At 41.5% G+C, this 21,193-nt stretch overlaps 2 protein-coding genes across 5 annotated transcripts; one reads left to right on the top strand and one right to left on the bottom strand.

Moving 5' to 3' along the window:
• Positions 1 to 47: 47 nt before the first annotated feature.
• Positions 48 to 5,484, bottom strand: LOC112262886 (translation initiation factor eIF-2B subunit alpha). Its single transcript, XM_024438714.2, has 9 exons — positions 5,059 to 5,484; positions 4,736 to 4,837; positions 4,393 to 4,529; positions 4,084 to 4,200; positions 3,858 to 3,970; positions 3,689 to 3,757; positions 612 to 687; positions 390 to 515; positions 48 to 301 (listed from the first exon to the last, which is right to left on the bottom strand). The coding sequence occupies exons 1-9, from the start codon at positions 5,069 to 5,071 to the stop codon at positions 146 to 148; spliced, it is 909 nt and encodes a 302-aa protein (XP_024294482.1). The 5' UTR covers positions 5,072 to 5,484; the 3' UTR covers positions 48 to 145.
• A 10,753-nt stretch (positions 5,485 to 16,237) lies between these two features.
• Positions 16,238 to 21,062, top strand: LOC112262884 (rab5 GDP/GTP exchange factor). 4 transcript variants are annotated; one of them, XM_024438713.2, is made up of 10 exons: positions 16,238 to 16,375; positions 17,472 to 17,653; positions 17,768 to 17,898; positions 18,080 to 18,231; positions 18,456 to 18,525; positions 18,741 to 18,876; positions 19,039 to 19,133; positions 19,305 to 19,358; positions 19,452 to 19,561; positions 19,680 to 21,062. In XM_024438713.2, exons 2-10 carry the CDS (start codon positions 17,496 to 17,498, stop codon positions 20,103 to 20,105), a joined length of 1,332 nt encoding a protein of 443 aa, XP_024294481.1. In that variant the 5' UTR covers positions 16,238 to 16,375; positions 17,472 to 17,495; the 3' UTR covers positions 20,106 to 21,062. The 4 variants fall into 4 exon arrangements, with proteins under 4 accessions (XP_024294481.1, XP_024294478.1, XP_024294479.1 ...); XM_024438710.2 differs by having other exon boundaries at positions 19,305 to 19,561; XM_024438711.2 differs by lacking the exon at positions 16,238 to 16,375 and adding an exon at positions 16,500 to 16,775 and having other exon boundaries at positions 19,305 to 19,561.
• Positions 21,063 to 21,193: the final 131 nt, after the last annotated feature.

The following is a 21,193-nucleotide window of genomic DNA, read 5'->3' as shown; positions in this document are numbered from 1 at the left end:
CAAACTCCAGTAAAACAAGTAGGGGGTAAATAGTCACAACAGAAGTGTTTAAGGCAGATTGACATTTTTAATGAAATGCGTATTGAACGGTGACTTGTTGAAATGGATGCACTTGATGGGGTTGTGTCAGTATTCTAGTGGTGGTTTACAAGTACAGCTTAATAAGTTCATCACTGACTGCTGAAGGAGTGAGGACCCCCAGGTCTGTGAAAAGAAGTGTAATCAGCGATGGTGGTGTGTAGTCAATCATGGGGTGTTCTTCTGCTAGGTCTTCCACTGCCTTTAGTGTGTCTGCTTTATACTGAGAGAGCAAAGTGAGACCACTAGTTAGGACATCAAATAACTACAGAAATATCACTGGCCAATTGATCATATCTTGGTGCTATTACCTTAAATCGTTCTGGGACATCTTGCTGATTTAGAGGATAGAGTCGGACGAATTTGAAGCTTTCTGCCACAACGTAGAAAGGCTTGTTGTGAGCCTTGGAGCACACAGCCAGTTGATAGGTGCCAATCTGTCATGTGAATTGCATGCAGAATAAAGGGTAATGTCATCCAAGGACATCAACATAAGACTGCCTGAATGGTGTGTTACCCAATTCATAATATACCTTGTTGATAATACCACCACTTTCCACCACTCCCTCTGCACCCACAATCACCAGGTCCACCTTTTCCATGATATACCTTTAACAAAAAACAGTACAGTAATAAAATACAGATTTCACTGACTGCTTTGTTAATTTAGGCTACCTGTACAAATCCAAAAGGTGGGTATAGGTAAAACAGGGTATTTACAGTACCTTCAGAAAGTATTCATACCCCTTGATTTATTCCACATTGTGTTACAGCCTGAATTCAAAATAGATTCTCACACAATGACAAAGTCAAAACATGTTTTTAGAAATGTCTGCAAATGTATTGAATATGAAACAGAAATATTTCATATACTGAAATATTAATGCAACAATTTCAAAGATTATACTGATTTACAATTCACAGAAAGAAATCAGTCATTTGAAATAAATAAATTAGGCCTTAATCTATGGATTTCAGATATGCTGGGCAGTGGTGCAGCCATGGGTGGGAGTGGGCCCACCCGCTGGGGAGCCAGGCCCAGCCAATTAGTTTTCCCCCCACAAAAGGGCTTTATTACCGACAGAAATACTCCTCAGCACTTTTGTTCAGCGTACATAAGCAATGTTCCCTCACTTTTTTCAGCACTGAGCAAATTTCAGGTCTGCTGAGCACAAACTAACTTTGAAAATGCTTTGCAACTTCCAGCACGCGTTTACTGTGAACACTGAGGCTGAACCTGCTTTAAGTTACAGTTTTAAGTCACCAAGTAGGCTACTGTGGCTATTTGATCATAATGTAGTCCTACCATCAAACACAATGGATTCCATAACAATTTAACATGGAAATAGCTGTTCCATCATTCAGCTTACAGTAGCAGCCAATGTTGGCCTACATTCCATGATAAAAAATAAAAAAACATGCATCTGTTTAACCACTTGTCTTTCAGACAAGGAGGTGACTGAAAAAAAGTTGATGCATTTTATTTTGTAAAATGGTTTCTTGCATTATTCCCCTACCATTAGAGAATCAGACAAATTATGCTACCCTCTGCCTATTGGCTACTTAGCTTATTCAAGCATGTCTCAAAACACAAAACTGCCCATTTGACTTTATTTTGTTAGCTTTTCAAAGATGTCTAGAGATGTACATGTTTTGTGCTCTTGTAGGAAGCAATCACTACCCTATTGCTGACTACAAATTATCTATAACTGGGCTAATAACTCACTAGCAAAGGATATTAACAAAAATGTGCACACGTGGCTACATTCAAAACAAGCGCATCTACAACCGCTCATGCTGTAAACAGTCCAGTTCAAAGTAAATGGCACAGATCCATATATGGCAATGGTATTTTTGCATATAGGCCTAGTGCAGCTCTGATTGGTTATGCCGCACCGGTCTGTGTATATAGTACGGGCTGAGTTGTGCATGTCAATGCAGTAGAATCCTATTCCGATGTATTCTGCCTACAACAAAATCTCTCGCATAGTTAGGTTTGTTTCAGTATGTTGCATTGAAAGTGGCTAATTGGGTCGATTCAATCCCAATTGCCACAATAAAGGGGAACATTGAGTGTTAACAGGGGAAAAAGTTCAGTTCAATCTCGTGCTTCTCTCCATGGGCTGAAATTTCTTCTGCAGGGCTGTCCCAGGGTGGAGCTGCGCAGCAGTCTCGGGGTCTACTGCGTACGCACCTTAGATGGTACATAAATATTCACACCTGAGTCAATACTTTGTAGATGCATCTTTTGCAGTGATTACAGCTTTGCGTCATCTTGGGTATGTCTATCAGCTTTGCACATCTGGATTTGGGCATTTTCTCAAGCTCTGTTAAGTTAGATAGGGAGTGGTCCCATTGACAAGTATTTTTACACATTGTCAATGGGATTCAAGTCTGGGCTTTGGCTGGGCCACTCAAGGACTTTCACATTCTTGTTCTGAAGCCATTCCAGCGTTGCTTTGGCCGTAAGCTTGGGATCATTGTTCTGTCAGAGGTCGTTTGTACGCTGATGCAGGTTCTCATCAAGGAAGTATTTGGCGCCACTCATTTTCCCCTCTATCCTTACCAGTCTCTGCCGCTGAAAAGCATCCACGTAGCATGTTGCTGCCGCCACAATGCTTCACGGTAGGGATGCTGTTAACCAGGCACAGCTTATCACCAATCTTTCTCCAGACGTAGCGCTTCTGCATTCAGGCCAAAAAAGTAATATTTTTAGTCTCATCACACCACAGAATCATTTGCCTTATGATCTCAGTCTTTCACACGCCTTTTTGTAAACTCCAGGCATGCTATCACGTGCCTTTTTCTCAGGAGTGGCTTCCACCTGGCCACTCTCCAATAAAGCCCAGATTGGTAAAGTACTGTAGAGACTTGTCCTTCTGGCAGGTTCTCTGATCTCAGCTAAGGACTCTGTAGTTCTGTCAAGAGTAGTCATTGGGTCCTTGGTCACCTCCCTGACCAAGGTCCTTCTTACCCGGTTTGGTCGGACAGCCAGCTCTGGGTAGTTCCATATTTTTTTTTCAATTTCCAAATTATGGAGACCACTGTGCTCTTGGAAACCTTTAACACTATATACATTTTAATACCCTTCCCCAGATAGAATTGTGATGAGGCATATATCTTGGAGATCTACGGACAGTTCCTTGGACTTCATGGTCTAGTTTCTGCTTTGACATGCACTGTCAACTGTGGGACATTATATAGACAGATGTGTTTCTCTCTAAAACATGTCCAAATAATTTAATTGGCCACAGGTGTATTTCCAATCAAGTTGTAGTGACATTAAGGATGATCAAAGGCAATTGGATACACCCGAGCTCAATTTGGAGTGTGAATATTTATGTAAATTAGATATGTATTTACATTTTCAATAAATTAGCAAACATTTCTAAAAACATGTTTTCACCATCATTATCGGGTATTGTGTGTAGATGGGTGAGAAACTATTTCAATGTAATTCATTTTGAATTCAGGCTGTAACAACAAAATGTGGAATAAGTCAAGGGGTATGACTTCTTTCTGAAGGCACTGTATGGTTTTTCGAAGAAACATGGTGTGATTGAGCTGGGCTTTCATTTCATGTATCAACTGAAATGGTTTAGATATTTACCCCACTGCAGCATCAAGAACCACTGTGACCGGAATGTTTAGATTCTGTAATTTGTCAGCCATTTGTCTTCTGGAAAGAGAAAAGAGTACACTTGTGAATAGTCTTTCAAGTTCCTCTTTAGGGCTTTCTTACTTAGCTTGACAGACATATGCATGTGTTGACCACACACCCTGCAGAGTCTGGTTGTGACTCAGTGACATAGACAGTGAAGCGTTTCTTGTCAGCTGCTGCACTCTCCAGTACCTTAAGAACCACCCGGGAGGAGGAATGTGTCAGTATTTTCTGTGAATGACAAGAGAACAGTGTTTGTTAGAGGCAGAATCACCATGAGTGTCCCAGTGGAGCAGGTTTTGGAATAATCATTAAAATAAAAAAAATTCAACAGAAATACTTACAGCACCATCCTTGATAAAGGTATGGCAGAGTTTTGCTACTTTACTCCTGGAAAGGGAGATTTTCTTAAGAAAGAGCTCTCCTCTCTCTACCATCACTTTCTTGCATTGAGAGAGATCCTGTTTGGGGGACAAAGAAAACACTTAATATTTCTGAAAATGCCATCTTAAATCATGATGGTATGCTGGACAACTCAAGCTACTCTCACGTATTGAATACATGTTATATCACTTTAAAGTGGGCTCGGAGTGTTTAAGAGTAGCCTTGGCGTTACAGTGAGGAAGATAGGTGAGGGCCCTCTCTCTACTCACAGGGTGCTCCAGCGATGTGAGGCTGATGAAGCGGAGGAACAGTTCGCCACCAGACGAGACAGCCACAGAGGAGTCAGCCTCCTCCAGACGCCTGATGGTCTGGGTCAGGTTCTCTCTCAAGCCCAGGATGGTCTCACCTGCTCAGGGACATAAAGCATAAGCCAATCAATACCACAACTTGTCTGTCTGCTAATAATTTGTAAATCAAGTGCCAACTCTTTCAGCAGTGATGAAAATATTTTGATTTCAGTAATAATCAGACAAAAAGCTTTCTGATTCACTAGATATCAGTATAACAAGTGGAGAGTAGAAAAGTTTTTAAATTTTTTTTTTAAAAACTGACTTTGGTCTCTTTTGAGGAACTCCAGGAGAGTGCGGATAGCTGCCACAGCAGAGGGAACCTCAGGGTCCTGTCTCACTTGTGTCCTGAAGTACTCCACCAGCTCTGAAAGGAAATGGCCATGGGCAAGTCAGTCAAATGGAAACACATCATACTTGATTACACTCTCACTAAAAACCTTATCCTTTATTTAGCGTTGTATGGATAGTGTTGTGCATGTATGGAAACAACCCCCATGAAAGAAACTATAAGATCATGCAGAAATATATGGCCATATGGGACTAGCATGTCTACTCATCAAGTTCATCAATGAGACTTCAACTCACCATCTTTGTCCATTCTGTCAAACAAGTCGACACCTCAACAACAGCAGGAAGCAGGCCAGATGACACCTTTGAACAGATTAAACTTTCTAGGCAGCTAACCTAGTAAATGCCAGAAGGATTATTGTTGACAAATAACGTAGCTACGCTAGCTAACTACCATGTAACGTTACCTTGCTCGAGCTGATGAAATAGCACGTTTTTCCTCCTGACGCGGATGAAGCTATTTTAAGAGTTGCTTCTTATGTTTTGGACTGAGAACAGACAGTCCTTGATTTGTGTAAAATAAAATGTTTGTATTCGCTAATTCTGTCACTCTTACAGCTACATATTTTTAGGTAAACGTTTGCTAATTTTTGGCATGGTGTAGCTAATGTCGCAATTTGATGACGTAAAACTCAGTTATCGTTGGTCAATTTCTTTTCACATGGCCCGGAGTGTTGTCATTTTAGACCATTCCATTGGTGATTAAGATAAATCCATTCACCAGGTGCACCTGGCCATGCAACATTGTATTGTTATTTTTTGTGCAGGGCTTTTAATTTTGGCACGCTAGAATGTCATTTAACTAGCTAGCGGTTTGTGTTAGGGGTGGCTTCGGGAATGTGGAGAGATTAAATTTAATAAAGCATAATTTCAAACAATAATTCAGATTTTTAAACATTGGGAGTGTACCATTTATCTAGTGAAAACAATTGCTTACAATCTTGCATTGAATGAGTTTTATGAAGGAATTAAATGGCTACTATAGCTGGCTAGCTATAATTTAGCTAGCTAACGTTACCTAGCAATCAGTAACGTTGGTCTACTACAGTTTATCACTGATATCACATGAATGCATGATGAATAGGCATAACAGTTAATTATTGTCATAACAATAGCCACCTGTTTTGGCTGTTAAGCTAACTTCTGTGGTTTTCTGCAGAGGATGAAGTCAGTCTTCTGGTCATTGTTGTGGATGCAAATCTCATATGGTGGGACCAGCAAGCTAATAGAGAACCCCAGATATTTAACTAGTATTATTCTCTGTGCAAATATCTACAGAGCTAGCCTCCACTTCAAAGAGCCAGTTAGACTGAAATTTGCTTGATTGTCTTTCTCCTTCCCTTAGTGCACCCTGTCCATGTGTCTGGATGCTGTCATGGTGATGAGTAATGCCCTCCTAGTCATGACTAGGACCAACAAGCTGGCTATAATTGCCAGCCATTGTCAGGAAAGATAATCAACCTTGTCACTTGTTAGGAAATACACAGAAAATGTCTAAATGATGGTTTCCATCCAGTGATAGTATGTTCCAATCTAACAACAAATATCTCTTCCTCGTCATATGCTGCAGTCATTTTCTGTATCCCTGTAAGCTTTAGAAGTCTGGAGATGGTAATGGGGACGTCAATGCATCAACAAATGGGGATGACAAGTATGAGCTCTTGTCAGTTGCCAATGACCTCATGTTAAGAAGTAAGTGCAGCATAATCTTCCTTAGTTTGATTAATCAGGCTGTAATAAACAATGAATTGGTATATACAGCCAGACACTAATGGCTTCAAAATCATGTAAATGTTCCTTACAAGCCTGAATGTTGAATAAAATTGCATTTAAACATACTCTACTGGTTGTCTGTACGGTTTGTACATCAGCTGCAGGGCCATCACTGAAGAAATGAAGATGTTGCACGGCAGGGTACTGGTGTTTTATTTATTTCACCTTTATTTAACCAGGTAGGCTAGTTGAGAACAAGTTCTCATTTGCAACTGCGACCTGGCCAAGATAAAGCGTAGCAATTCGACACATACAACAACACAGAGTTACACATGGAATAAACAAAACATACAATCAATAATACAGTAGAACAAAAGAAAACAAAAAGTCTATATACAGTGAGTGCAAATGAGGTAAGTTAGGGAAATAAATAGGCCATGGTGGCGAAGTAATTACAATATAGCAATTAAACACTGGAATGGTAGATCGGCAGAAGGTGAATGTGCAGGTAGAGATACCGGGGTGCAAAGGAGCAAAATAAATAAATACCAGTATGGGGATGAGGTAGGTAGATAGATGGGCTGTTTACAGATAGGCTAAGTACAGGTGCTGTGATCTGTAAACTGTTCTGACAGCTGGTGCTTAAAGCTAGTGAGGGAGATGTGAGTCTCCAGCTTCAGAGATTTTTGCAATTTGTTCCAGTCATGGGCAGCAGAGAACTGGAAGGAAAGACGACCAAAGGAGGAATTGGCTTTGGGGGTGACCAGTGAGATATACATGCTGGAGCGCGTACTACGAGTGGGTGCTGCTATGGTGACCAGTGAGCTGAGATAAGGCGGGGTTTTACCTAGCAGAGACTTGTAGATAACCTGTAGCCAGTGGGTTTGGCGACGAGTATGAAGCGATGGCCAACCAACGAGAGCGTACAGGTCGCAATGGTGGGTAGTGTATGGGGCTTTGGTGACAAAACGGATGGCACTGTGATAGACTGCATCCAGTTTGTTGAATAGAGTGTTGGAGGCTATTTTATAGATGACATCACCGAAGGGTCAGTTTTACGAGGGTATGTTTGGCAGCATGAGTGAAGGATGCTTTGTTGCGATATAGGAAGCCGATTCTAGATTTAATTTTGGATTGGAGATGCTTAATGTGAGTCTGGAAGGAGAGTTTACAGTCTAACCAGACACCCAGGTATTTGTAGTTGTCCACGTATTCTAAGTCAGAGCCGTCCAGAGTAGTGATGCTGAACGGGCGAGCAGGTGCGGGCAGCGATCGACTGAAAAGCATGCATTTAGTTTTACTTGCATTTAAGAGCAGTTGGAGGCCACGGAAGGAGAGTTGTATGGCATTGAATCTCGTCTGGAGGTTAGTTAACACAGTGTCCAAGGAGGGGCCAGAAGTATACAGAATGGTGTTGTCTGTGTAGAGGTGGATCAGAGAATCACCAGCAGCAAGAGCAACATCATTGATGTATACAGAAAAGAGAATCGGCACGAGAATTGAACCCTGTGGCACACCCATAGAGACTGTCAGAGGTCCAGGTCCATCGAGGTCCGATTTGACACACTGAACTCTATCAGAGAAGTAGTTGGTAAACCAGGCGAGGCAATCATTTGAGAAACCAAGGCTGTCGAGTCTGCCAATAAGAATGTTGTGATTGACAGAGTCGAAAGCCTTGGCCAGGTCGATGAATACGGCTGCACAGTCTCTTATCGATGGCGGTTATGATGTCGTTTAGAACCTTGAGCGTGGCTGAGGTGCACCCAGCTCTGAAACCAGATTGCATAGCAGAGAAGGTATGGTGGGATTCGAAATGGTCAGTAATCTTTCATTTATGTCCAGGATGGGGTCCATGTGAGCCCATGTGGCTGCTGGATCATGCCTTCTGCTGGGTGAGATGGTGCAGAAGGAGATGGGGGGCTCCTCTGCCACACCGAGGACACCAGTGTGGAACGTTACTTGCTTGTGTGACCCCTCCCCCCCAAACTGACTGGTTCTCTGAAGCATACTTGTAAGTGTAGATAGAGTCTGTAGAGTCTTTGCTTTTCAGCAGCACCTCATTTCGCCATATCTATCAAAAGGAAAGCCATATTATGTGATTACAATATTGAAACAATAATAAAATGCTAATAAGTATTTTTTAAATATAATTGTTGAGGGTTTATAAAATATTTTGTTGAGAAAAAAGTTTGGTGTTATTGATTGTCACTGGCGTTATCGTCATGTCACTGCTGTTACCGGCAAGAACAGTAACACCAGTGTGGGATTCTGTGTTTTACATTATAGCCATTACCATGTATATGATTAAATATTATCTGATGTTGGCTGTGTGAAGTATCTGCATTTGTGCACTTGAGCATCATCATGAGATTAAACAACTGCTAGCTACATCTACTTGCCTGTTTGTGTGTGTGACAAGAACTGAGAACTGTAGATAACAGCCCAGCAGATGCTTTGTCCTTGTGTTTGTATGTGACAATATTGAGCACATGGTGTGACTTGCTATATCTTACAAAGTTGTGGTTAATCAGGTATAGGGAGGGGTGGTCATCACGAGGTTTAACTGAGATGGAAAAATACTGAACAACACAATAGCAGGAACTGAGCAACTGTTATAACTAGGGGGTGATACCAGAACAGTGAGAATCTATACATCGACAGAGGGTGGACTCCAAGAAGCGCCAAGAGGCGGGGACCAGCCTGAGCGCCTGCGATAGGCTGAGCAAGTCTAAACCACGCTCAGCATCTACTGTGATAACAGATGGGTTGGAACTATGTCTATCACAGTATATGAACAGCTGTTTTCTTACATCCTGTCAGTTCCCTGTTCTGCCCTGCGTGGTATTACAGTGAGCCCGTATATACGAAAGTTGCATTTGCCATTTATTGTTTAGCTAATAAAAGTACATAGAGTACAATCAGTGACTCAGTGTTATAACTTGTTCTGATACCAGATTCGAATTGACGCAACCCTAACAATTTAATTATTAGAAGAGTATAGCGACAAATTTGGCGACTTGTTAAGGTTGCTCCAGCAACTTTTCGTTGATTTCACAACTTCCCTGTTTGTTTGTGTGTGTGCCTGCTCTGCAGTCTGCTCCCTCCCCGCAGCTGCTGCCGGTGTGCACCAACGATACAGTGCCTTCGGAAAGTATTCAGACCCCTTGACTTTTTCCACATTTTGTCTCAGCCTTATTCAAAAATGTATTAAATAAATACAAATCCTCAGCAATCTACACACAATACCCCATAATGACAAAGTGAAAACAGTTTAAAACCTTTTTGCAAATTTAACCTTTTTGGGATAGGGGCAACATTTTCACTTTTGGATGAATAGCATGCCCAGACTGAACTGTCTCCTACTCTTTCCCAGATGCTAATATATGCACATTATTATTAGTATTGGATAGAAAATACTCTGAAGTTTCTAAAACTGTTTGAATGTTGTCTGTGAGTATAACATAATTCATATGGCAGGCAAAAACCTGAGAAGAAATCCAAACAGGAAGTGAGAAATCGATTTTCAAAACAGTGCCTATTGAAATCCCAGTAAGATATGAATGATGATGCACTTCCTAGCGCTTCCACTAGATGTCACCGTCTTTAGAAACTGGTTTGAGGATTCTACTATAAAGGAGGGACTCATAATAGCTCTTTGAGTGAGTGGTCTGGCAGAGAGCCTCGGTCTCCCGACAGAGTTTGCTCTCGTTCCAATGCTTTTCTTCAGACAATGACATTCTCCGGTTGGAACCTTATTGATGATTTATGTTAAAAACATCCTAAAGATTGATTGCATACATCATTTTACTTGTTTCTACGGACTGTAACGGAACTTTTCGAGTTTTTGTCTGGAGGAAGTGCTCGCGCCTCATGAAGATGGATTACTGGGCTGAACACACTAACAACAAGTGGCTAAATGATGGAACTTTATGGAACAAATCAGTAATTTATTGTTGAACTGGGACTCCTGGGAGTGCCTTCTGATGAAGATCATCAAAGGTAAGGGACTATTTATAGTGTTTTTTCTAGGTTCTGTTGACGCTAAAATGGCGGATATTCCTCTGGCTCTTTTGGGTTCTGAGCACCGTTCTCAGATTATGCTTTTTTCTTGAAGTTTTTTTGAAATCTGACACAGCGGTTGAATAGAGGATAAGTCTATCTTTAATTCTGTGAATAAAACTTGCATCTTTTATCAATGTTTATTATGAGTATTTCTGCAAAATCACCGAATGTTTTGGAATCAAAACATTACTGCACGTAACGCTCCAATGTAAACTGAGATTTTTGGATATAAATATGCACATTATCGAACAAAACACACATGTATTGTGTAACATGATGTCTTATGAGTGTCATCTGATGAAGATCATCAAAGGTTAGTGATTAATTGTATCTATATTTCTGCTTTTTGTGACTCCTATCTTTGGCTGGAAAATGCTGTGTGTGCTTTTGTGGCTTGACTCTGACCTAACATAATCATATGTTGTGCTTTAGCTGTAAAGCATTTTTGAAATCGGACACGATGGGTAGATTAACAAGATGTTTATCTTTCATTTGCTGTATTGGACTTGTTAATGTGTGAAAGTTACATATTTCTAAAAAAAAAATGGAATTTTGCGCGCTGCCTTTTCAGCGGAATGTTGTCGAGGGGTTCCGCCTGCCCTAGATTAAGGAGGAGAAAAAAAACGTATTTACATAAGTATTCAGATCCTTAAAGATATACTCAAATATTTACAAAAATGTGAGGGATGTACTCACTTTTGTGATATACTGTACATGTGATATGAGTAATGTAAGATATGTAAACATTGTTAGTGGCATTATTTAAAGTGGCATTGTTTAAAGTGACTGATGATCTATTTATTAAAGTGTCCAGTGATTGGGTCTCAATGTAGGCAGCAGCCTCTCTGAGTTAGTGATTGCTGTTTAGCAGTCTGATGGCCTTGCGATAGATGCTGTTTTTCAATCTCTCGGTCCCAGCTTTGATGCACCTGTACTGACCTCGCCTTCTGGATGATAGCGGTGTGAATAGGCAGTGGCTCGGGTGGTTGTCGTCCTTCCTGTGACATTGGGTGCTGTAGGTGTCATGGAGGGCAGGAAGTTTGCCCCGGTGATATGTTGTGCAGACAGCACCATCCTCTGGAGAGCCTTGCGGTTGAGGGAGATGCAGTTGCCGTACCAGGCTGTGATACAGCCCGACAGGATGCTCTCGATTGCGTATCTGTAAAAGTTTGTGAGGGTTTTAGGTGACAAGCATGAGGTTGAAGAGGCACTGTTGCGCCTTCTTCACCACACTGTCTGTATGGGTGGACCATTTCAGTTTGTCTGTGATGTGTACGCCCAGGAACTTTCCACCTTTGCCACTGCTGTCCCTTCAATGTGGATAGGAGGGTGCTCCCTCTGCTGTTTCCTGAAGTCCACGATCATCTCCTTTTGTTTTGTTGACGTTGAGTGAGGTTGTTTTCCTGGCACCACACTCCAAGTGCCCTCACCTCCTCCCTGTAGACTGTCTCGTCATTGTTGGTGATCAGGCCCACTACTGCAAACTTAATGATAGAGTTGGAGGAGTGCATGGCCACGCAGTTGTGGGTGAACAGGGAGTACAGGAGAGGGCTGAGCACACACCCTTGTGGGGCCCCAGTGTTGAGGGTCAGCGAAGTGGAGATGTTGTTTCCTACCTTCACCACTTCGGGGCGGCCCCTCAGAAAGTCCAGGACCCTGTTGTGCAGAGCGGGGTTGAGACCCAGGGCCTCCAGCTTGATGATGAGCTTGGAGGGTACTATGGTGTTGAATGCTGAGCTGTAGTCAATGAACAGCATTTTTACAAGGGTATTATTTTTGTCCAGATGGGATAGGCCAGTGTGCAGTGATATGGCGATTGCATCATCTGTGGACCTGTTGGGACGGTATGCAAACTGAAGTGGGTCTAGGGTGGCCGGTAAGGTGGCGGTGATAAGATCTTTGACTAGCCTCTCAAATCACTTAATGATGACAGAAGTGAGTGCTACGGGGCGGTAGTCATGTAGTTCAGTTACCTTTGCCTTCTTGGGTACAGGAACAATGGTATCCATCTTAACGCATGTGGGGACAACAGACTGGGATAGGGAGCGTTTGAATATGTCCTTAAACACACCAGCCAGCTGGTCTGCGTATGCTCTGAGGACGCGGCTAGGGATGCCGTCTGGGCCAGCAGCCTTGCGAAAGGTTAAGAAGTTTAAATGTTTTACTCAAGTCAGACACAGAGGAGAGGGGGGGGACGCAGTCTTTGTTAGCGAGCTGGGACGGTGGCACTGTATTATCCTCAAGCGGGCAAAGGTGTTTAGTTTGTCTGGAAGCATGATGTCGGTTTCTGTGACGTGGCTGTTTTTGTAGTCCGTGATTTCCTGTAGACCCTGCCACATACAGTGGGGCAAAAAAGTATTTAGTCAGCCACCAATTGTGCAAGTTCTCCCACTTAAAAAGATGAGAGGCCTGTAATTTTCATCATAGGTACACTTCAACTATGACAGACAAAATGAGAAAAAAAATCCAGAAAATCACATTGTAGGATTTTTAATGAATTTATTTGCAAATTATGGTGGAAAATAAGTATTTGGTCAATAACAAAAGTTTATCTCAATACTTTAAGTTTTCTGTAAGTCTTCACAAGGTTCACACACTGTTGCTGGTATTTTGGCCCATTCCTCCATGCAGATCTCCTCTAGAGCAGTGATGTTTTGGGACTGTTGCTGGGCAACACAGACTTTCAACTCCCTCCAAAGATTTTCTACGGGGTTGAGATCTGGAGACTGGCTAGGCCACTCCAGGACCTTGAAATGCTTCTTACGAAGCCACTCCTTCGTTGCCTGGGCAGTGTGTTTGGGATCATTGGCATGCTGAAAGACCCAGCCATGTTTCATCTTCAATGCCCTTGCTGATGGAAGGAGGTTTCACTCAAAATCTCACGATACATGGCCCCATTCATTCTTTCCTTTACATGGATCAGTCTTCCTGGTCCCTTTGCAGAAAAACAGCCCCAAAGCATGATGTTTCCACAACCATGCTTCACAGTAGGTATGGTGTTCTTTGGATGCAACTCAGCATTCTTTGTCCTCCAAACATGACAAGTTGAGTTTTTACCAACAAGTTCTATTTTGGTTTCATCTGACCATATGACATTCTCCCAATCTTCTTCTGGATCATCCAAATGCTCTCTAACAAACTTCAGACGGGCCTGGACATGTACTGGCTTAAGCAGGGGGACACGTCTGGCACTGCAGGATTTGAGTCCCTGGTGGCGTAGTGTGTTACTGATGGTAGGCTTTGTTACTTTGGTCCCAGCTCTCTGCAAGTCATTCAATAGGTCCCCCGTGTGGTTCGGGATTTTTGCTCACCGTTCTTGTGATCATTTTGACCCCACAGGGTGAGATCTTGCGTGGAGCCCCAGATCGAGGGAGATTATCAGTGGTCTTGTATGTCTTCCATTTCCTAATAATTGCTACCACAGTTGATTTATTCAAACCAAGCTGCTTACCTATTGCAGATTCAGTCTTCCCAGCCTGGTGCAGGTCTACAATTTTGTTTCTGGTGTCCTTTGACAGCTCTTTGGTCTTGGCCATAGTGGAGTTTGGAGTGTGACTGTTTGAGGTTGTGGACAGGTGTCTTTTATACTGATAACAAGTTCAAACAGGTGCTATTAATACAGGTAACGAGTGGAGGACATAGGAGCCTCTTAAAGAAGAAGTTACAGGTCTGTCAGAGCCAGAAATCTTGCTTGTTTGTAGGTGACCAAGAGTTGAAAGTCTGTGTTGCCCAGCAACAGTCCCAAAACATCACTGCTCTAGAGGAGATCTGCATGGAGGAATGGGCCAAAATACCAGCAACAGTGTGTGAAAACCTTGTGAAGACTTACAGAAAACGTAACAAAGTATTGAGATAAACTTTTGTTATTGACCAAATACTTATTTTCCACCATAATTTGCAAATAAATTCATTAAAAATCCTACAATGTGATTTTCTGGACTTTTTTTATTTCATTTTGTCTGTCATAGTTGAAGTGTACCTATGATGAAAATTACAGGCCTCTCATCTTTTTAAGTGGGAGAACTTGTAATAATCAAAACAAAGTAATCAAAACAATCTTGAAGCGTGGCTTTCGATTGGTCAGACCAGCATTTAATGGTTATTGTCACTGGTACATCCTGTTTGAGTTTCTGCCTATAAAACGGAACGAGCAAGATGACGTCATGGTCGGATTTACCGAAGGGAGGGCGGGGGGGGCTTTGTATGCATCGTGGCTTAGAGTACCAGCGATCTAGAGTATTAGCACAGCGCGTCTTGCAATCAAATCCAACTTTATTTGTCACGTGTCGAATACAACACGTATAGACTTTACCGTGAAACGCTTACTTACAAGCCCTTAACCAACAGTGCAGTTCAAGAATAGTTAAGAAAATATTTACCAAGTAGACAAAAAAAAACTGACTGAATCAGAGTAATGATTACACCATATACAGTACAGTATGAAGATAGCACAAGTGGCCGGTGGCACTTTAATTGTGGAGGACGGGCTCATAGTAATGGATGGAACGGAATAAATTGAATGATATCGAACACATGGTTTCCATGCGTTTGATACCATTCACTCCATTCCAGCCATTATTATGAGACTTCCTCCCCTCAGCAGCCTCCTGTGGAAGGAAGATAGGCAGAAACTGCATTTCCCAATCGAAATCCCATATTACACTTGTAGGCGATGTCATGGCGAGGTTGGCTAGCTAAGCTCATACGCAGAAACATTTAATCGTGCTGAACTGCTGGGTGTCAAATTAAAGGCACTCCCTTTGATATATAAAGTTGTTTTTGACAAATGAAAACGTGTCAGTTTGTCACTTTCACGAGAGGTTGGAGTAATAACATGTTCAACTACTTAAAGCTGCAATATGTAGCTGAGTTATAGATCTGTCATTCTTATTGAAAGCATGTCAGTGAATCGGTAGAGTTATTCTATGTACACTATTTCTATGCTTCCCATTAAGTTTCGTTTTTGTATTTTACTTTCAGTTTTCTATACCAGCTGAAAATACTATATTTTTGGTTATGTAAAAAATATTTCACAGCGGTTTAGATGGTACAATGATTCTCTACAGTCTACGCTATACTTGCTTGTTTGACACACAAACTGAAATAAGGCAAACTATTAGATCAGGAAATGGGGGTGCGATTTCTGCATAGTTGTCAACACAGCTGCTACTGTTTATAAAAGTATTTCTGTATAAATGTCGAAATCAACTTTTCTATACCCCCACATCACACACTCACGAACTGAAAACATAACTTGTGCGTACAATGAATTGGTTGGAAATGAGGTCTCAAATATACATTTTACTTGTATCCCCTGTAGCTTTAGAATTGCAGAAAAGTTGGTACCTGTTTCAGTCATTTCTTTGACCATGTTCGCGTGGGTCAAACAAAAACACCCTCATGATTGTTTGACAAATAGTGCTTCCCACAATGCAATTGATGGCTGCATGGTGCAGTTGGTGAAAAGTAATTTGGAAGGCGATCTCATCAAAAACTGCATGACCTGATCACATGATTTGTGTAAAGTTAATGCAGTAGACATTTAGTCGCAAGTCAGACAATGTTTGAAAGACGTTGGTCAACTCTTGACAAAAGTGATCCGCTGGAAAGCGCCCAATATCACAGCACTGGCCAATCATGGTTGACCAACATGGCTGACCTTTATCCCATCATAAGAAAGTTCATGTACATTCTGCTATTCTAATTCTATGGGGTCATCAGACAGGCAGCTGATGACACGTCATCACGTCACGTCGGTCAACCAAGTGAACCTGCCAAGGTAAGTCTTTTTCTTGCTAGCTATCAAAAGGTGTTAGCTATAGTTACTAAAATCGAAGAATATCAACAATTTGGGTTTTGGTTATGCGTCATTAAAATGTTTGCATGATATATAAGTAGCTAATTTCTCTAGTCTTTTGGAGCCTTCTCGTACTAGCTAGTTAACGTTAGCACAACAAATTAGCTACCAGCTGTGAGCTCACCATGTAATTTCTTGGTTAGCTTTCTCTCAGAGTCTGTATTTAATATATTATATGAGTAGGTTTTGAATTTGGGCTATGTTAACCTTAAACTTTATAGCTGGAGTAGTGGTAACGTTAGGACAACTGCTGAAGTGCGACACATTATTTTATCTTACCAGGAATATGACTACTTTACTGAACAATCATTTGTTTTGCTAAGTAAGGTATATGTTTTATTTTACTGTCAGAAAAGACGTCTGAATCAGTTAGTTGGTTTTAAAAACGCGTGTTTTTACATATTTCAACTGTATTAGGTTGAACAAAAACAGTCCTCGGGAAGCCAGAAGTTAAATGCAATTCAATTTCAACGTAACGTTACTGTGCCTGTGGACAGGACGGTTGGTCATTTTGACGAAGGGAATTTGAGACAAAATATCGACACTGGAAGTTGAAATGCAAATGTATTTAACTTCTGGATTCCTGCGGTCTGTTTTTGTGCAAAACAATACAATTGAAAGTAACGCTAATGTATCTAAGTACACCTGCGTTGCTAAAAGTAGCTAAGAACCAGTGGCTGTGCTCGATGGCATCATGTTAGATATTTTATCTATCACTTACTGGTAATCTTTATTGTGAAAAAGGTTGCTCTAGCTACTTGATCCTCGTTATATTACTCAGGGTTTCGATTGGATATAACTAACGTTACAACAATTTAGGATGTCCCAAAAACAGAATTACAACTGGACAGATAATTGGAGGACCACATTTTTAAGTGGGGGGGGTTTGACTGCAACTATGCTATGTAACAAATCCATTTATTTCCACTACTGCCTTTGTATTTACATTCTTTCTTTATGTATGTTTGTCTATGAGTTGTTCAAAACAGTTAAACAATTGTCTTTGCTATGTCACCAGGTGGGAGTAAAAGAGTGCTGAAGTATGGCGGCGGAGCAGCAAAGAGGGATCCGAGTCACTCAAGCAGAGCTTCTCTGCAAGGATGCGTGTGGTTATTATGGCAACCCTGCATGGCAGGGCTTTTGCTCCAAGTGCTGGCGAGAACGAACCCGTAAAGCAGAGGCGGACAGGCAGGAGACTGGGTAATGGTTTTGTTGTCGTTCATAAATATTGACAAGACAAGTCCACCAGAGACTTATCAGGTCTTTTGATCTGGGAAATATTAAAATGTTTCCTTTGTTGTTCCCTGCTGTCAGGCCCCACAATGATGCAGGTTCTCCCCTCACCTTTTCTAAATTTGAGGAGAAGAAGAATATGGAGAAGGGTCGCAAAGTGAATACGATGAGGAGGCTCTTCTGGGGTGGACCGTCCCCTCCTAAACGCCCAGGTGATTCCCTCTGCACTTCCTCTGTTCAGTCATTGAAAACGGTTATAATGTCATTTCCACAACTGTATGAGTATTTTAATGTGCATTTTTTTGGGGTCTATAATCTGAAGTGATACAAAGCAAAAACATGTTTAGCTAACACCGTAATAGCGGTCTTATGAGAACCCTTATGCTCTTTCAGAGTCTTCAGAGGGCCAGGTGGCTACATTAAAAGCCTATCAGAGCATTGAGCGAGGGGATTTTACCAGCTTCCTGAAGCTGCTGAGGAACCCATCCTCTCAACGTCTGCAGTCCCGTTGCACTGCTTTCCTCAACACCATGGAGGCTTATCACGTAATGTGCTTCCTTCCTCTTTATCCACCACTCTTATCTCTGCAATTACTTTTATCTTCCAACTTCTGTTTTTACGGCCCTCTCAACTGCCTTTTCTAATTGTCAAGTTCAGGTTCCTTTCCATTGCCTGCTTCTTGTGCTGCTTTTCTTTTACCTTGATATTTAAAGTTTGAATAATGCCTCTCTTATTTCATGTATTTATTATATTTTCTTTCCTGCTGCAGGGCCTGCCAGTGCAGAAGCAATCTGACCTTGTTCAAGACTTTTACCAGAACATCGCTGTGCATTTCAGTAGTGAGTAATGAGGCCATTTTGCTGTTTCTGAGCTGCTGTGTGGGTTCCCATTTGATGTTAATTATTGTGGGCCTATGTTTGTTCACTTAACATATAGACAATTTTGTTCATCCTTGAATATCAGTCTCATTTACACAACATATTGCACTGAACACTTCACTCTATCCTATTCCCCAACTTCACATACTTGTTCACTGTGTCTGCTGTATTGGTAGGTCTTTCAGAGATTCAGGTCTCTCAGATGATGGAGCACATGGAGAAGCTGATCATGACGCGTCTGCACAAGTGGGTGTTCTGCCATGACAGCTGTGACGATGAAGTGAAAGACTTGGCACTCCAGAGGAGGATACGGTCAGACTGCCATGCATAACCTTGTCTAACATGATTACCAAACCCATTCCCCGTACCATAGGTCTCGGTGATGCTAGATAGACTATATTAGCAATGTTAATGACTAGTATTGTGATTCAACTTAGTTCAACATTGTTTTTAATTTGAATTGAACTTCGACAGGTCCTTAAACTGGGTCACCCCCCACATGCTGAGGGTGCCTTTCCCTGACGAGAGGGCTGAGGTTGTCAGTGATCCCTTTCTGCCTGCTATAACAGGTGACTTATTTTAAAGGAAGACCGTGTTCCTTTATTTGGCTAAAAGATGACACCAGCAGCACTGAAATCTCATTATGAAGAAAGCCAAATTACTAAATTAGTTTGACTAAAACATTTCCAGACCTTTTCAAATTCCACCTGTGTACTAACTGCTACACTCACAATCCCCAGCCATAATCGAGATGGATGCCAAGCGCGCGCCACAGGACAAGCTTACATGCGTATGTAAGTGCAGTCAGAATGTCTTCCAGGCTCTCTCCACTTCCAATAGTGAGCCAGCAAATGCTGACGACTACCTGTCTGGCCTGATTTACGTAGTACTAAAGGCCAACCCACCCCGGCTTCACTCCAACATGCAGTATGTGATCCGCTTCGGCCTCCCTCACAGCCTGATGGCAGGAGAGAGTGGCTACTACTTCACCAATTTGGTGAGCTAATATGTACATGCGTACGGTACATTAGTTGATTGTAAAATAGTCTTGAATGACTTGTGCTGAGATTACTACAGTCTGTTTTTGGTAATGTTATTGTTTTGTTTTAATGTAGTGTTGTGCAGTGGCCTTCATTGAGAAGCTGGATGGGCCAGCACTCAACCTAAGCCCAGTGGAGTTTGAGGGCTACATGCAGGGTCGCCGTGCTCCCTCAAAGAGGGGCAGTGAGAGGCAAAAGATGGCCAGGGAGACGAAAGACCAACTAGAGGACCTGAAGGGTCGACAGGAGAAGGTGGACCAAGGAATAAATGCCCTCAAAGAGCAGCTACAGCATTGGGTACAGTCTGTCAAGGCACAGATAGATGAGGTAACATCCCAGTCTGCTCTGACACAAGAAGAAATTAAAGCCCAGTCAGAGTTTTTGCAAAGCCATTCTGTCTCTACTCTAACACAGGCAGATGAGGTCAAAGACCAGTCAGTGTTGTTGCTAGATGGTCAAGAGTCAAACAACAACACTTGTCTAACAGAGGCAGAGTGTTAGCCATATTAAGACTGGGGTACAGTGGGAAACCTTTTTACCCTGGTTCTTCATGCTTGTGTGAGCTTTGTGGGGTAAATATTAGTGAGTTGTAGGTGATTGGCTAAAATAAGTATTTATGTAGGACTATAGGAAGTAGCTTAATTGATAACAGAGGAGGTACCAAATAAGGGCATACTTTTTTTGGTTCGGTGGGATCCTCAAAGAGAAACGGACCTCAACATTCCTTGATGCCAACTTTGCACACCAAAAGCACAACCTGATGACAAATGCCGATCTTGAAACCATTGTTAACACAAGCAATTATTTTTGCTATTTGGTTTTAACGGGTCACAAAGTGCTGTCATCTGTTTACATTCTTGACCTTGTTTAACGTTTCTAAGGTTCTCTTATTTGTACGTTACTCTCTTATCTACAAGAAATGTGCTCTTATATGCTGTCAGAGAAAAGCTATGTCTTGCACCCTGAAGTTTAAATATCAGGACAGTTGGACAATTATTTTTGTAATTTAGCACTTACTTGGGTAGTGAGCAGACTTACTATTGATTGCTGCTATCATATTTCTTAGATTACTCAATTAAGATAAACCCAAGTGCCTTTGCAAAAACTAGTAATGAAGATTGTGAATAAAATGTGAAACCTGTTATTGTAGAACCCTGTAAAGTAGAGGTGGCTCAGTCAAAGTAGAATACTTTATTTGAATGTTTGTGATTATGGATTACGTCTTACTTTCCAATATTAGACTGTTGAAGGTACAGTTACAATCCCTTGCATATACCTGTTCTTGTTTAAAAGCTGATTCTATTCCATGTAATCATTCTACTCATTAATAGCACTAACTTTTGTGAAGAACCTTGTTTACATGTTTTAAATAAAGTTTCTGAAGATCATGAAGAAATAGTTAGTGAATGTACAGTAGAACCTCTAATTAAAGAAAAAACATAAGGAACGTGGACTTTATTTTTGTGTTCTGTATCCATTGAAATATTTTGCTTTAACCAAGAAGCTGATTTTCTTGTAAGTACGTGTTGATGTTTTATAGTGCAGAGCTAAATTGCCTATGTCTCGCATTGAAAACAGTATTACTATTT

The sequence above is a fragment of the Oncorhynchus tshawytscha genome, linkage group LG12 (assembly GCF_018296145.1).
Source record: "Oncorhynchus tshawytscha isolate Ot180627B linkage group LG12, Otsh_v2.0, whole genome shotgun sequence".
NCBI lineage: Eukaryota > Metazoa > Chordata > Actinopteri > Salmoniformes > Salmonidae > Oncorhynchus > Oncorhynchus tshawytscha.
This window is presented reverse-complemented; position numbering and strand designations above follow the sequence as displayed.